At 30.8% G+C, this 18416-nt stretch overlaps 1 protein-coding gene across 1 annotated transcript; it reads right to left on the bottom strand.

The window, feature by feature from the left end:
• Positions 1 to 4269: 4269 nt before the first annotated feature.
• LOC113391175 (zinc finger protein 271-like) lies at positions 4270 to 5823 on the bottom strand. The gene is made up of 2 exons (XM_026627131.1): positions 4527 to 5823; positions 4270 to 4358 (listed from the first exon to the last, which is right to left on the bottom strand). Exons 1-2 carry the CDS (start codon positions 5821 to 5823, stop codon positions 4270 to 4272), a joined length of 1386 nt encoding a protein of 461 aa, XP_026482916.1.
• Positions 5824 to 18416: the final 12593 nt, after the last annotated feature.

Raw genomic sequence — 18416 nt, 5'->3', positions numbered from 1 at the left:
TTCTATAATTTGTTTTAATGAATCTCTGCTCTGGAGGAGCTTTCTGATCTGAACAAACATTCTAAAATATTATCGACTTACAATAAAGACGGGTTAACTCGTTGCAAATTGCTTTTGCCTTACGGCAAGATGCAAAAACTTCCCAAGTTTCAAATAAACGACCTAGACAATGAGAATGAGGTTTAGAAATTCTTCAAGTGGTGATGATTATTCCCATAGAATAGATAAACAAGTATAAATAGATGGCAAACACGGCCGCTTTGAAATTACATCGATTTTAAATCTTTCAGCATATCATAGATGTCGCCGCTAACCGTAGCACGTAAATTTACCCTTATGTTTAATTTTAGATAAGATATCTGATACAGAAGAAATAAATCTGATTAATTTGACTAAATGAAATGAGAACAAATTATACGCGCAAAAATATATTCTCAAATTACAAAATGTTGTGAAAAACATGAAAAATATATAAGAGAAAAAATTAAACATTTTTTAATTGAACATTTCAATATATAAAATTGGTACTAAGAAATGTATATACATACATTTGAATAATTATGAATGTGTACGTAACACTTCCAATTTTGTTTGGATTTCTACCCGCAGGTATATCGTCCCTCATATCTGTTCTATCAATACTATAATTATAGTATTTTAAAAATAAGCACGTTTTTTTAACTTCCCGTAGGATTACTTAAGGTAATAATTACTTTTATTGTAATGGGCCGAAAATCGGAATTGAAAATTTTTACATTTCTCGACGTTTTGAAGGTTTCTGAACATTTTGGCATACTTCAGAAAAAATGGATGTGTGTCTGTGTGTGTGTGTGTGTATGTATGTATGGATACAATTTTTCGCCCACGTTTTCGGGCGTACGGATCAACCGATTTGAATGGTTCAAAATACATTCGATTCCTATTGATAAGGAGATGTGCTGATTAGTTTTTGGCAAAGGCAGGTCCTGCAGTTACGGAGATAGAGAGCAAAGAGTGCAGAGCATAGAAATCGAGTTTTTGAGAGAACGGAGCATCCGATTTGAATGATTTAAAAAACATTCAATTAGCAATAATTGGGAGAAGTGGTTATTAGTTTTTCGCAAAGGCAGGCCCAGCCATTTCGAAGATACGTAGCTAAATGTACAAAAAACGGCAGTTTTTGAGAGAACTAAGCGTCCGATTTAATTGATTCAAAGAACTTTCTGCTTGTCTTAACAAAGTAATTGATTTTGGAAAAAAAAATTGTCTCAATTTTTTTTTCCAACACACACACACACATCCATTTTTTCTGAAGTATGCCAAAATGTTCAGAAACCTTCAGAACGTCGAGAAATGTAAAAAATTTTAATTCCGATTTCGGCCCATTACAATAACTTACCCTACGGGAAGTTAAAAAAACATATTTAAAAAAAATGAAAAACTAGTTGGTATTGGTATTTAGCCTTGAGGCAAGTTACACGAACTTTCCGATATGTGTAAATAATCGACTTAATCAATAAAAAATAAATTAATTTATGAGTGGATTTATTACACATAATTGAAAACGAACGAACACGTTAACTCGGAGTATTTTCAAAAAGCAACTTTTCAAAAATCAACAATTATTATATTTGAACCAGTTTCCGTAGGATTTTAATGGTTTAGTATGTTCATTAACACCAAGTACTTCATCGATATACCAAGTAAATCGTCTAATTTTAATTTTAGATAATGTCAAAAAAACTACTCATTTTCTCAAACTTTGATGAATTTTTAAAATTGAACTACTTGTCGCAAGGCCGTAATATTACAGTAAGTTTCTATATGGGTTCTATGATATATATTGCTAAAAAAAATCCATAACAATAAGCTTAAATTTTTTTTTCAACACTTAATTACAAGAAAACGGCTCGGTAGATTTTCACCTAAATCTAATCAGTATTATTCCCAACTAATATCTTTCGAACAGTTTTTGATTTTTTAAAGTAGGTTCGGTAGGATGAGCTTAAATATGGACGAAAAGTTTAACACTTTTTTCAAATTACAAAGAAACGGCTTGGCAGATCGTCGCACAAAACTGACAAACGATAGTCGTCATCGAAATACATCAAATGGCTTTTAAATTGCTGAAATCGGTTCAGGCGTTTTTGAGAAAACGTCGATGAAAGGTCTAATTTTGACAAATGCCAAAAGAAACATACTAATTTTTGCAAACTTTGGCGAATTTTTAAAGCTAAACCAGTTGTCGCAGGGCCGTAATATTTTAGTATGATCAAAAAATTATGGTATCTATCGTCAAAAAAATTATAATAAAAATCGACGAAAAAAAATTTTTAACACGTTATTACAAGAAAACGGCCCGGCCTCTACCAAAAACTAATCAGCACGATTCCCAATCAATATCTTTCGAACGGTTTTTGAATTTTCAAAATCGATTCAGAATTGCGGGGTAAAACGCAGACGAAATTTTTTTCAATTTTCTGCGATTTATAAAGAAACGGCTTGGCCAATCGTCGCACAAAACTGACAAACAATAGTTCTAATCAAGATACATTGAATGGCTTTTAAATTTTTGTAATCGGGCCAGCCGTTTTTGAGAAAACGTCGATTTACGGCAAAAATCTGTTCACACACACAGACACATACTTTTTCCAAATTTGGTCTCATTCGATTCAGAATGGCTTGAAACGTCGAGAAAACATAAAATTAGCGATTCGGATTTTTTGATGAAAACAAACTTCTCCTTCGGGAAGTTAATCAAAAAAAAAATATAAACCATTCACGGCAAACAAAAATACGTCAGGTCGCAAAAATTAACAAATCCTACTTTTGAACAATTGTATAATAATTATCCACTTAAAAGTACAAACTTACAAGCTCTATGAAATAATAACAATCGATATTTTTATAGACTATAAAAAGCATTGTTATGCTTACATTCATATATATATCAAATACAAAAAGGCTAAAAATTATCTCTTTAGATAAAAATTTGAAGATAATATGTTAATAAAGAGGCGAGATATACTCGGGACAACAAAACGTTCCAAGTGAAAACCGAATATTTATATGTGGCGAGAGCAAATCGGAACACATTAAACGCGCGAGAGGGTCTTGTTCGAGTCGCTTAAATGGTTAAATATAAAAGGTGTGATACAATTGTGTGACAAAAAGGAGGAAACAAAAATTTTTCCAAAAAAAGTCACATAACAATATTTATAGTAATAAATGATTATACAAATAAAGAAAAACAAAACAAAAGATTTATTCGCTCTGAAGAAAAATCGGTAACGAGCCAACTATCATCTGCTGCTGTGGGTCGATCAGTATATAGTTTGGCATGGCGTTTTGCCATCGAGACCCGCGATGTTAATATTAGGGTGATCCCCACATTTGTGATAAAAAAATTCAGTGAGCTTTATGATATGACCGAGTATTTTCGGTACGTCAGTCTAATCATATCTGTATTTTGTAGAGTAGTAATTTCCAGTTAGTCGGTCCCTTATTTTGTTGAGTACTAGTCGTAGTGTCTTATTTTGCACTGTCTGCATTTTTTGTAAGTTCGTCTTAGTCGTCGCGTTCCATGCTGGAGCGGCGTATAGCAGTAACGGTCTTATTAGTGTCAAGTAGAGTGTCCGCTTGTTCTTCACGCTTAGCGTGCTGTTGTGGTTCAAGAGAGGTCTCTGTAGATTTAACATCCGGTAAGCCTCTCCAATTTTCGTATTAATATGTTTCGTGAAGCTGAGTCTATGCTCCAGGGTCAAACCAAGGTATTTGACATCCTTAAACCACTCAACTTCACAGTCAAATACATTTATTTTGTCCAATTCAGTCAGTATAGTCGTGGCATTCCGGCTCTTTGTAAATAAAATTGTCTCCGTCTTTTGCGGATTGATCCTGATCTGCCATTTGTCAGTATACATTTAGCATCGGAATATAGAATATAAGCTGATAAGCATATCAATAGTAATTATGTCGTAACGCACTTCCGTTGCATTTGTACGGATGTACACCCTAGTCGCGCCTAAAAAAGTTTTACTTCAAAAATTATAAAAAATATAATATAAATATTATGTAGTGTTTACTGTATATTTCATACTATTTATACATATCATTACATGCAAGAAAAGTTTACAACATGTTTCCAAATATTTAAATTTAAGTAAACAAATATGCTTATTGTTCATTGATTTTCACCACAATTCTGACTATGAAGTGCCATGTGTCTTTTCAAATCATTCGATTGAGTAAATTCCTTATTACATACTTCATATTTATAAAGACTCTTGTTTATGAATCAGCATGTGCATTTTCAGAAGTCTTATTGCATTCATGCGGGCGTACTCCGCATTGTATCAGCATGTGTCTTTTCAGACTATCTGATCGCATAAATGTCTTATTGCATATGTTGCATTCATGGGGACGTGCCCCACTGTGTATCAGCATGTGACTCTTCAGACCGCTTGATTGCGTGAATGTTTTTTTGCATATATTGCACGCATGGGGGCGTACTCCATTATGAATGAGCATGTGTTTTTTCAGATCACCTGTTCTCATGAATGTCTTTTTGCATATATTGCATTCATGGGTACGTGCTCCACTGTGTAACAGCATGTGAGTCTTCAGAGTGCTTGATTGCGTGAATGTCTTTTTGCATATATTACATGCATGGGGGCGTACTCCATTATGAATGAGCATGTGTTTTTTCAGATCACCTGTTCTCATGAATGACTTTTTGCATACATTACATTCATGTGGGCGTACTCCACTGTGTATCAGCATGTGACGTTGCAGATCATTTGAGTTTGTGAATGTCTTGTTGCATATGTTGCATTCATGGGGACGTGCTTCACTGTGTCTCAGCATGTGACTATTCAGACCACTTGATTGTGTAAATGTTTTTTTGCATATATTGCATGCATGGGCGCGTACTCCATAATGAAAGAGCATGTGTTTTTTCAGATCACCTGTTCGCATAAATGTCTTTTTGCATATATTGCATTCATGGGGACGTACTCCACTGTGTATCAGCTTGTGACTTCTCAGATTACTTAAATTTGTGAATGTCTTATTGCATATGTTGCATTCATGGGGACGAGCTCCACTGTGTACCAGCATGTGACTCTTCAGATTGGTTGATTGCGTGAATGTTTTTTTGCATATATTGCATGCATGGGGGCGTACTCCATTATGAATGAGCATGTGTCTTTTCAGATTACCTGTGTGCATGAATGTCTTTTTGCATATATTGCATCGATGATGGAGGGGTCGCTCATCACTGTGAATAAGCATGTGACTTTTCAGATTACCTACATATATAAAAGTCTTATTGCATATACTGCATCGATGGGGTCGCTCACCACTGTGAATAAGCATGTGATTTTTCAGAATACATAATTGTGTGAATGTCTTATTGCACGTACTGCATTTGTGGGGGCGCTCATCACTGTGTATGAGTATGTGTTTTTTCAGGTTATTTAATCGATCAAAAGTCTTGTAACAGATTTCGCATTTGAAATGACAGTCTTTGCTATTATTAGCAATATGATCGGCCATATGCTCTTTTAAATGATCAGATTCTGCAAATGATCTATTGCAAACGTCACATTCATAAGTTGTTGTCTCAACTAACTCCTGTTTGACTTCTTCTTCAATTGTCACCTCTGAATTCATAAATCTTTCTAAACACGTATCACCATCTTCAGAACACGATTCAGATTTAACGATAACGCTAGGATCATCAAAATCATCCTCTATTTCGAGTTTAATGTCTTCTGGTGAATATTCTGGTGGTTCAATTTTAACTGCCAGACCATTCATAGACATAATTGTATCCTTCGACATTTTTAAATATTTTCACTGCTTATACTCACAAAAAAATTACGAAAATAGTTGTGGGCTAAATAATCATCTGGATTTATCAATATTTTTTTCAATGTGATAAATAATTTCAACTTTTACATTTATTATTTGACATTTGAAGCGTAGAGTTTATTTGTAGCACTGAGTAGAGAGAGTAGAAACATATTCGCTATTTGTGGAGCATAGATAAACAAGTATAAATAGATGGCATACACAGCCGCTTTGACATTATTAAGGTGCTCCATACCTATCGAACGAACACGAACGAACATAAACAAACATGGCGAGCAATGTTCCGCAACTTGTCGGTGCATCAAAGGGAATTGCTCGTTCATGTTTGAACTCATATGTGCAGTGTGGACTCTGACTCTACTACGAATGTAGACAAACATTTTTCTTTTTTGATGTTAAAATGTGCAGTCCTGCATTAGTTTATGTTGTGTTTATTATAAGATATTGCTTATTAAGAAATTTTGTAAATTTGATGACTTTAAATAATTTTGCTCTTTCCCGCCACTTTAAATAATAAATCTGACGTTTCACGGTACATCCTCGAACAAAAAGATCCAAGCCCTCACTGCTTTGAGGCGTTTGTTTGAAATTATTTGCGTTTGTTCATATTCCTGTTCGTTCTTTTTTGTATTTTCTTGTTCGAGATGTTCGTTAGTTTGTTAGGTGTGGACGCAATTCTTTCAGCATACCAGAGATGTCGCCACAAACCGTAGCACGTAAATTTACCCATTAGGTTCAATTCTAGATAAGATTTATTTGAATATATAATATAGAAAACATATTCGTGATTAATTTGACTAAATGAAATAAGAACAAAACATAAGCGTATAAAATATATTTTCAACAGAATCACCAATATATTTTGTAAAAAATATATAAGAAAAAATTAAACATTTTTTTATTCAAAAAAGATATAATTCAATATATAAAATTGGCACTTTACACGTTTAAAGTACATTTACTATATACGAGAAACCGTGTTTTAAAACAAACGCTGAATTTGAAGCACACTAGCGCCATCTGTGAAAAGCTGAAATACTTATACAGAGTAAAACGCATTAGTTCTATGTTTACCTCGAGTTTACTTCCCATGATCATCCCAAAATAATTTAAATAAATTTTTATAACTAAACTACCTTTGGTGAGCCTATAATATTTATGGTGTTCATTAAAACTAAAAAAACTTTTTTTTCAATAATTACGAAAAAACTGCTCGGCTATACTTGTTTATCTCATAGTAAAATCTGATCAACTTTTTTTTATAATTTTTTTATTTATTTATTCATTTATTTATTTGATATAATTCGTACTGTATCTCAGTCAGACAATTGTTCTGGTATGAGAGATCACAGCAATTATAACAAAAATAAATCTAAATTTTATGTAACAGACTTACATTAAGACATCTACATATTTTTACTTATTACTATGATACATACATGAATACACAGAACGCTTGCGTACATACATACGTACTTATACTTAATTGTAATTAATTTTTTAACAAAACAGAAGAAATATAGTATTTTTAACTTCATTTATATATTCACAATGCCATAGATAAACAAGTATAACACTAAACAATTATGCTTCCATGCTTCTTTTATCTTATATCTTTTTTTTATTCTTTTAAATTATTTTATCTTTATCTTTAAATTATCTTCTTTTGATTCATCTTTAAATTATTTTTCATCTTTTTCTATTCTTTTTTTATTCTTTTATCTTTTAAATATTTTTTTTTATCTATGGCATGCATGTCCAACCCAAATTACTCTATGGGCCAAAATTCAGGAATGTACAAGGCACTGGGCCGCAACCAACATAAAAAAAACAACTGAAAAACAAAAGCATAAATAAAACTCACAATTAGATAAAATATGAAACTTATTATATTTGATGGTTTTCTTATATATAAATATACTCAATATGATACAATAATTTGCTAATGAGATATTTGCTTATTTATATCGTTGGAAATTTTTTTAATATCGACTTCTAATTTTGTTGTGGCACAACGTAGCTGATTTCTCAAATTTTCATCGGTGAGCCTGTTACGATCCTTGCTTTTGGCCAATTTTAATCTAGAAAAAAAATGACTCACAAAGATATGTTGCATAACTCCACACATGGCTAATTTCTTCAAATTAGGAAATTTATCTTCCGTTATAAATTTGCTATAAAACTCTACATTATTCATGCTATCAAACCTAAGTTTAAATTCTGAGTTTGACTGCAGATCTATTAATTCCAATTGTAGATTTTCTGGAACTGAATTAATATCTATTATAAATGGGCATGTGAAAACATTGAACAAGTGCTCATATTTTGATAAATAAGCAAATCTTTTTTCAAATTCCTCAAGCAAATATTTAATATTTGTTGAGTATTCAGAAATAGGCTTATCTTTCATGTCAAAATCATGTAAGTGCGGAAAATGGATAGCATTGTTATTTTTTAATTCATTGTGATAGAACTTCAGCTTGGCAATGAACGTCTTCATTTCTTGGTAGCTATTCGTAATTAATTTGTTTGCTCCTTGCAGATTTTGATTCAACTCGTTCAATTTAGATGTAATGTCTATTAAAAAACACAATCTTTATTTCATATTAACATCCTTACATTACATGTTCAGACATCGGTTGAATGATAGAATTAAATATAACAAATGTAAATCATAAAACAAAGTCATATATTATTCTAACATCCGTAACAGCAACAACCACGAGAAGGTTTCTGAACTTGTGTTGCCAAAAATATTTTAACTGCTAAACAACGTGCAGTGTGCAGATATTGCTATAGCAATATCTTTTTAAGAAGTGGATTGTTTATTTATATACTGTCTTTGAATAGATGAGATATTAGAATTTCATATCTCATTCTCAATAGAGAATTTTATTTCTCTTTAGTGGATATTTTATAAGACATTATGCATTCTCTGTTTTTAATTTCATTTACAATATTAAAATGAAATAGAGAATAGAGAGACAGAGAAATAGAGAAATAGAGAATTTACTTCTGAAAGTAATGGGTATTTGTTAGAGAAGATTATAGAACAGAAAACATTATTTTGACTCTCTTTAATAAGAGAAAAATCTCTTTTGTCTTTCCACTTGCAATCCACTTCTTAGGTTGACAGTATTTTATTTAATTTGTAATTTTGTATAAGTTTTGTGCATTTTGTGCAGTACACAAATAGTACAAAAATATTTAAAGTCAGGACTTCCTATAGCTCGTGGCTATATAGATTTTGAATTTTTGAATCTTGACTTTTATCGCAATCATAATGTAGCCAGCGACTACACATCCCACAACTTATCCAGGAATCACTAGAAGACTTAAATTTTTTATTACAATTATTTTTGCATGTAATTAGTGATAAATCAGAATTTCGTTCATGTTTATACCATGAATCGCATTTGATACATGCATAATATGAAGGATGATCTGTTAGTGAATCGCTTGAAGAGGTACAAATTGAACAAATGTTTTGTACCGGTGAGATACTTTTTAAAAAGTTAGTCATTAATTCTCTGTATGTACTAGGTTCCATTTTATAATTTAATTCAATGTTCTGTAATAGACAGAATGCATTTTTAATAGTGAAAAGCCCACAACTACGTTCATCATACTGTTTAGGGGAAGTTATTTTATGAAAATTCCATTACAATTTTTCTGTGTTTGTTAAACAGTTATTGCAAAATTGATTAAAAATTTTGAAATCGGTAAAATCATCAGTATAAGAATTAATGACACTGAAATGTTTTTTTTCTGTATCTATTAAGATTAAGAGCCAATGGGAATTAATATTATGTGGCGCTATACTTTATACCTGATGATAAATCTAGAACAAAGTTATCATTTTTAATATACATAATATGGTTGTATTCATAAACAGTAAAAATTTTGAATTTTTTGTTATTATTACCAATTAATGCTAAATGAGAGTCGATGATTATATCATCTAACTACTCATTTTTATACAAACTGAAGAAATTAATCAATTTAATTGCACATTTACCCAAAAATCCTATAAGATATGATTGGCAGATATCCCTATCATATAAGTAGAGTTTTATGTAGAAATTGAAATCTTTAGCTACACAGTTATGATACAAATCTATTACTAATTCTGCACCAGAGTCGGCAGAGTTATTCGTGTTCAAGCATTTATTTAAAGAAAAAGTGTTTTTCTTGCATAAATAAAAATTTACTGAACTTTTATATTTTTTGTTCCATGTTTCCATGGCATCTCTCACATCTACTGTTGTTATGTCATGGTCCTCATTTACATTTAATGACTTTGTATTACTTTTTTTTCAAACGATTAATATTGTTCTTCCTGCTTACCTTCTCCTCCTGACCTCTATTTCTTCTCTTTTTTCTAATATAACTTTCGTTACTTGTTTCAGAATTAGGTTTCTGAATTAAAGGAGATCTATTTATTAAATCATTATTGCAATACTCGATATAGTCTTCAATTGTGTTTATACAACGTCCCATCTTCATATTTTTAACACCATGGCAGACATTGTTCTTTAATGTGTTAAAATAAGATTCGACAACAGCATTTGAATACAAATGTTTTCTGTCGTTGTCCAACATTAGACCTGACCACAAAGGTATAATTAGAATGTATCTGTTTGTAATGTAATTTAAAAATGCCGGGTTAAAGAAAGGATTTTTGTATCCTTCCTTCGGCATATGTTTGACAATTTCACATTTAATATTAAAAAAGTCTTTATAAAATAGACTATTTTTTAAAATATCTTTACATGATGTAGGGTCTTCTGTTATTTCCAATTTATCATTATTCGTTGAGATTGTCTTGTTGAGGCTGATTAATGATTCTTCATTTTCTAACTGATTAATTTCCTGAATTGCTAAATCTATTTCTTTACTATGATACTCACTACCTAAAATCCACACAATATGAGCAAACATTTTTTGAGGATAGTTCAAATTTCTACATTTTTCTCCTAACAGATAAATAATTGATCTTACGGACAACGATTCCAATTGCTTATTACCATTTGCAAATTTTTTTGCATGATATGACTGCTCCAATATTCTTTCCTATCATTGATGGTGCTCCATCCGTTGTTATACCAACAAGTTTTTTTTAGGTCTAACTGTCTATCTTCCATGCATTTTAAAACAGCATCCTAAACATCTCTACCTGTTGTCGTATCCTTGAGACTTACAAGATCAAGAAGTTCTTCATTTATATTGAGCTGATTATCAACTCCTCGAATAAAAATTGCCAGTTGTGATGTGTCATTGATATCTGTTTTTTCATCCAATGATAATGAATAATAAACAAATTGTTTTGCTATTATATCAAGCTTGAAGGAAATTTCCATTAAAATATCATCAATTCTACATGTAACTGTTTGGTGAGATAAACTTATTTGCTTGTATATATGAACCTTTTCCAGATCAATTTCTTCTACTGCAGCAATTAAACACTCTTTGATGTATTCTCCATCTGAAAATGGTTTTAATTTTTTTGCTATTATTCAGGATATTTTAAAACTTGCACTGACAATGCCATTTGATTTTTGGCTTTGTTTTTGAAATATATTTTGTTGAGACATTAAATTACCCTTCAGCAGGAATAATTTGGCCTTCCGTTCATCACCAGAAAGTACAGAAAGTTCCGTATGTTTTTCATAATGTCTTCTTAGGTTATAAGTTTTAGCAAAATAAACACACAGCATTATTCTTTATTTGTGTGAAAAAGTAGTCATTTTCCCAATTACTATTGAATTGCCTGTTTTCATCTTTTAATTTTCTTTTTATCCGACATTGCACGTCAATATTCTGAAATAATTAAAGAAACGAATTAATTTTGTTTAGAACTGCAGATTATATATAAAACAATTTGACACGTAATAACATAAATGCACATAAAATATAAGAAATCAGCTTACCTCAGGTTTTCTATGTATCAATTTTCTTCTTCTGTATTTAATGTTATTTCCTCCACGTCTCAAAAGCAAAAGAACACCAAAAACAAAATTATTTACAAACATATTTGAAACATGGCGACTACGCGTCCTTAGGAAGTTGGCTATGTTTATTTATCTGGTTGGCTACATAACAAACATGAACTTAGAAATAAAGTTGTCATCTTGTTCATAGAGCCGCTAATTTCTCGTTGTCCTTTGCGTTAACAGTTACTTGTGGTTAGCTGTCAAGCGCTAGTCGTAGAATATCCTATGCATAGATAAACAAGTATAATCCTATGGTCATCTATTAACTGGATTGATGACCATTACATCTTTTTAAAACGCCATTCACGCACTTCAAACAATTATTTTGTATTATCAATAATAAAATTTTAAATATTTGTTTTGGTCGATCTTTCGTTTTTTAGCATTCAGCCGCACAAAAATAGCTCCCGGGCCGCGGGTTTGCCATGACCGATCTATGATGCCATACACCACTAGTTTTCGACCGATTTGGTCGAAAACGTGCGGCAACGAAATATGGCTCCAGAAGACGATCTATGGATCTAATCTTCTTCTCTCTATGGACAATTCACCCAAGTGTCGCATCTTCTTGAATTCGTAGTCGTTCTCTATGATTTACCCGTCAACATGTAACGACTTAGTCACTATTGAAAATTAAAAGACATTTTTTGCATAATGATTATTAGTTACGAATTGATTGTTAGATACTGTGTTAAATGTATAGTAGAATTTAGTAGTTCTGTGAAATGAATAAAGTGTAAATCATATATAAAACAAGTATCGTGAGTAGTGCTTCAAGACCCTCACTTTCATGTCACATATGATCACCCCCGTAAATCAATTCATAGTGTTTTATTTAGTGGGTGTTCTATGTAAAAAATAATAGTGCGTGGGAGTTAAAAGTATTAATGTAGAAATGAAATTAGTTGCTGCTAGAAATTGGTTTTTAGTCAATTGGTATTAATTCTTTAAGGTATACTTTAATTTTGGTGGAGAGATATCCAAATCTATGACATTTACAATGGGATGGCTCATGATAAGTATAATGTAAGTTACAAAATATTTGAATTGTATGTTTTCAATATTTCTTGCAAAAACTATCAATGGTAGCATGCTCGATAATTGCTACTATTTACATTTTTCAATCCAAATTTCTTTTCAAGAAAGGTTGAAATAGTTTGAGTTCCACATGCCGACAAATTAACATTGGAACCTTCTGCAAAAATCACAGGTTGCTCACAACTTCTTCTCCGGTAACATCTTGTAAACCAGCAGTAAAGATTTTGCTATAAATGCTGGATAATTTTTGATATTTCTATTTTTTCACACCAAATTTGTCTTCAAGAAAGGTTAATAATGTTTCAGCTCAACATGCCGACAAATTTACATTACAACCTTCTACAATAATCACAGGTTGCACACAATTCCTCTCTTGTAATGTCTTGTAAACCTGCAATGGGTAGTGACAGTAAAGGTTTTGCTATAAATGCTGAATAATTTCTGCTATTTACATTTTTCAAACCAAATTTGTCTTCAAGCATGGTTGATTATGTTTCAGATCTACATGTCGATAAATCACATTAAAACCTTCTACAAAAAACACAGGTTGCTCACAATTTCTTCTCCGGTAACATCTTGTAAACTTGCAGTGGATAGTAACTGCAAAGATTTTGCTATAAATGCTGGATAATTTCTACTATTTACATTTTCTAATCCAAATTTGTCTTTAAGAATTGTTGATAATGTTTCAGTTCTACATGCTGACAAATTTCCATTAAGAACTTCTACAAAAATCACAGGGCGCTCACAATACCTTCTCTGGTAACGTCTAGCAATGGATAACAGCAGTAAAGATTTTTTTATTTATGATTTAATATCCTTGATGGCTGCTTTAGTGAAATATAAATGGCAATTTAAATCAATTTCACTTGATTAGTTTTGATGTAGTTGACTAAGCACAAATATCTCCCTATTTTTCTCGATATTCTAATAGATATACCAGGAATACTTGAGTAAGAAACTTTTATATCTATTTTTCTGATTTTGATGAATAGCAGCCAAACAATGAGTTTAAAATTTGCTATGAAAATTAGAGATAATTTTTCAATCTACATTTGTGTTCAAGAATGGTTAATAGTGTTTCAGTTCTACATGCTGACAAATTTACATTAAGATCTTCTACAAAAATCACAGGTTGCTCACAATTTCTTCTCCAGTAACATCTTGTAACCCTGCAGTGGATAGTGGCAGCAAAGATTTTGTTATAAATAATTCAATAACCTTAATGGCTGCATTTGCTGAAATATAAATGGCAATTTGAATCAACTTGGCCTGATTATTTTTCTGTGGTTGAACAAGCATAAATGTCTCCCCATAGATAAGTAAACATGTCTCCCAATTTTTCTTGATATTCAAATAGATTTACCAGGATTACCTGAGTAAGGAGACTCTTTTATATCTGTTTCTCTGATTTGGATGAATAGCAGTCAAAAATCTTGCAATGTATTCAAAATTTGGTAGGAGAATTATAGAGGTTATTTAATTATAATTATAGTTAATTGATATTTATTATGGAAATCAACGACAAATGAGTGAAATCATTGCTCTCATAATGATTACAATATTTTACATGATTTCATACAAAATTGTTTGATCTACGACCATTCTCTTGGTAATTATATATAACTTTGTACTTAAAATAAAAAGTCGCAAATTTTACCACAAAAGCAAAATTAAATTAAAAATTAAATCTCAAAGATTTCTTTATAAATTTACCTGTTTTTAGAAGATTATGTAACTTGCTTCTAAGTCACTTAAGTGTAATTACACATAGATTCATATTGTGCGGGTGAACATCACATCCAAGAATGCAAGGCAGAAACAGAAAAATGCATAAATTGTATTGACGCTAATATTAAACATAAAACAAACCACAATATTTCTCATAAGGCTAATAATATTAATTGTTCATGCTACCAATATAAAATAAAAATTAATAGATTCACGATTAACTACAAAGGACAAATTGAAGATAAAAAATAAATATAGAAGTTATAGAGACAATGAAATTAATAATTTGTATAACAAAAATATGTCAAATCAAAAAAGAATAAAAAATAAAAATAAGGCTAATCAAGAGAATGAATATAAAACAATAGAAATAAAATATAATATAAGAAGTTTGAAGAATAAAATAGAGGATTTAGAAATTATGATGAAAAATAGTCAGTGTGAAATTTTAGTTTTAACAGAAACTTGGCTGTATCCATATGAAATCGGAAAACACTTCAGTTATAGCATTCAAAATAATATTTACAATAATGACATAAATCTATTGGAATTAACAGTCACAAATATGAATCCGGTCACAAATTTTGTTATACTTTATAATCCACCAAATAATAATAAACATGCAATTGTTAATTTAATTGAAGAGAAGGTAGAAAATAATCGTAAAAATACTATAATTATAGGCGACCTGAACCTGGATCTATTACAAAATAACAACACAATAAAAAAATATAAAAACATTATAGATATGGCTGGATTCAAAATTATAAACAAGATTAGCAAAGAACACGCCACCAGAATAACAGAAAATAGCCACTCCTTAATTGACCATATCATCACAAATTACGAAAAAAAAAATAAAAATAAACCTTGAAGATACAGATTTATTAGACCATAAAATGATAACAATAACTATACAAAATATACCAAAAATTAAACCAAAGATGCAGAAAATAACAAAGATTAGCATAGATACGATAGGATTAAGATTGACATTAATGAACAAAATCAAAGAAGTAGAAGAGCTAATAACAATACTTAAAGAAGAGTTGAAAAAAAAATGAATGAAAGGAGAAAATAAGAGCAAGGGAAAATTCATGGATAACTCAAGAAATTACAAGAATGATAAAACATAGAAATAAATTTTTCAAACAACTCAAAGAATGTGACGAAAAGCAAACAAACAAGCATATTACAATTCTGACTAAATATAACAACATAAAAAGGGAAATCCGTAGACTAATCTATAAACCCAGAAAGGAGTATTATCTGGAAGAAACAAGAAAATGTGAAAATGACCCAAGAAAAATATGGAATTTAACTAGTGGGGCGCATGGCATCGTGCCTTAAGGCAAATTGCTGGAACTTCCCGTACCAAAAATTATTTTTAACTTCCCGAAGGAGAAGTTTATGTTTTCATCAAAAAATCCGATTCGCTAATTTTATGTTTTCTCGATGTTTCAAGCCATTCTGAATCGAATGAGACCAAATTTGAAAAAAGTATGTGTGTGTGTGTGTGTGTGAACAGATTTTTTGCCGTAAATCGACGTTTTCTTCAAAACGGCTGGACCGATTTCAAAAATTTAAAAGCCATTCGATGTATCTCGATGAGGACTATCGTTTCTGAGTTTTGTGCGGCGATCGGCCGGGCCGTTTCTTTGTAAATTGCAGAAAAGTGAAAAATTTTTCGTCCACGTTTTAGCCCGCAATTCTGAATCGATTCTGAAAATTCAAAAACCGTCCGAAAGATATTGATTGGGAATCGTGCTGATTAGTTTTTGGTAAAGATCGGCCGGGCCGTTTTCTTGTAATAAAGTTTTTAAAAAAAAATTTCGACGATTTTTATGATTTTGTTTTGACGGTAGATACCATAGTTTTCTAGGTCATACTAAAATATTACGGCCCTACGACAACTTGTTTAGCTTTAAAAATTCGTCAAAGTTTGCAAAAATTGGTATCGTTTTATTGACATTTGTCAAAATGAAATCTTTGATCGACGTTTTCTCAAAAACGCCTTAACCGATTTCAGAAATTTAAAAGCCATTTGATGTATTACGGTGAGGACTATCGTTTGTCAGTTTTGTGCGACGATCTGACAAGCCGTTTCTTTATAATTTGAAAAAAAGTGTTAAACTTTTCGTCCACATTTAAGCTCATCCTACCGAACCGATTTTAAAAAATCAAAAACTGTTCGCAAGATATTAGTTGGGAATGATACTGATTAGTTTTAGGTGAAAATCTACCGAGCCGTTTTCTTGTAATTGTTGAAAAATTGTTGTAACTGTTGAAAAAAAATTTAAGCCGATTTTTATGGATCACAATTTATACTTATTGTTAAAATCTCTATAAAATATCTGATAATTTGATGTGCATATGTCTAATGCAAGGGCGAGCAACCTTTTTAACCCGCGGGCCAATTTGATTTTCAAAATTTTATGGCGGGCCGCACGTAATTTATATATATACTAGCTGACCCGGCGAACGCTTAGCTACAGGAAATATTTTTAGAAAATCATTAGTATAAGAAATGACTAACTAATTCTGAATGAATAAATATTATTACATTGATAATTTACCAACTGCAACGCTTAAATACTAACATACATATTGTAATTATGTTATACTCTTTAAAAAATTCCAGTTTTCTCTCAAAAACAGTTTTATCACCTGATTTTAGAACTAAATTTCTATTTTTTTTTGCTGCAATAGCTCCTTTTGTGAGACATTCAAAACTATATATGTACTTCTTATGCACATCGAGAAATATTTGTACAATAGGATAAGCCTGCAAATCAGTTAGTTTTATCGGAGGTAACCATTTCGTTGCCATTTTTGAGATGTTGCAGCGTATGGGGCGGATAAATTTAAGCTTTTTTATAAGCTCAGAAAAATCTTGATGGAATTTCAAATAAAAACGTTCACAAAAAAGTCGATAATAGTTAATTGATCGATTACCGACCTAAATAAAAATGATTGTACTACTAAAATGACTGAATGAATAAAAAAATGAAAATTTGGAGTTGTGTAGTTTTCCATTTCGCATAAAAAATTAAAATAAAGAACGAAATTTAAAAAAAAATGTTACTGCCGTACAAGCCATGATGAAATTAAATTGCTTTTTTTAAATAAAATGGAAGTTTTTTCATAAACTCTGATAAAAGTCTGATATAAAATTAAGTCAAAAGATTTATTGACTGAGCGCGAAAATAATGCAATTGCAACAAAATTACAAAATTTCCACAAGAAAATAACAAAAATTCAAAATTGAAAAAAGCATATATTTTATATAATTACGATTGTATATTATAAGTGTTTATAAATATTAATACAGAATGAAAACAAATAATATTTAAAAAAAAAAAATTTGAAACCTTTAATAAAAAAATTGTCCCTGTTTTTTATATAAGCTGATCAATGTCAGCATTTTTTTTAGATTTTGTTCTTTATTTTAATTTTTCTAATGCGGAAAGTAGCAACGCGTATGATGCTTTGATATGTTTTACTCAGTTTTGATGAATTTTATGGTTGAAATTAAAGACTTATTAAATTAACACAGGTCCACAAAAAAGAGTTGTCTGGATTCGATGTGACATATGTTTTCCAATGTACCTTTTACCGCTAAGATAAATTCTATAAGTTCTATTCTAAAATTCTATAGTCAAAATAAGGGCAAAAAATATTGAAGAACATTTAAAAACTGGCACAATCTTCAATCTAGATTTTTGACTGAATGAATTAATTATTATCCAGCGACTTTTCTGGACCTGTGTAATTGTTCGCGCACATACGTACTTCCAAAAA

This window comes from Ctenocephalides felis, unplaced genomic scaffold (assembly GCF_003426905.1).
Source record: "Ctenocephalides felis isolate EL2017-DRISC unplaced genomic scaffold, ASM342690v1 CF-g0.4_SCAFFOLD_00845, whole genome shotgun sequence".
Classification (NCBI taxonomy): domain Eukaryota; kingdom Metazoa; phylum Arthropoda; class Insecta; order Siphonaptera; family Pulicidae; genus Ctenocephalides; species Ctenocephalides felis.
Note: the sequence above shows the minus strand (reverse complement) of the source record. Positions and strands in the feature narration are given on the sequence as shown.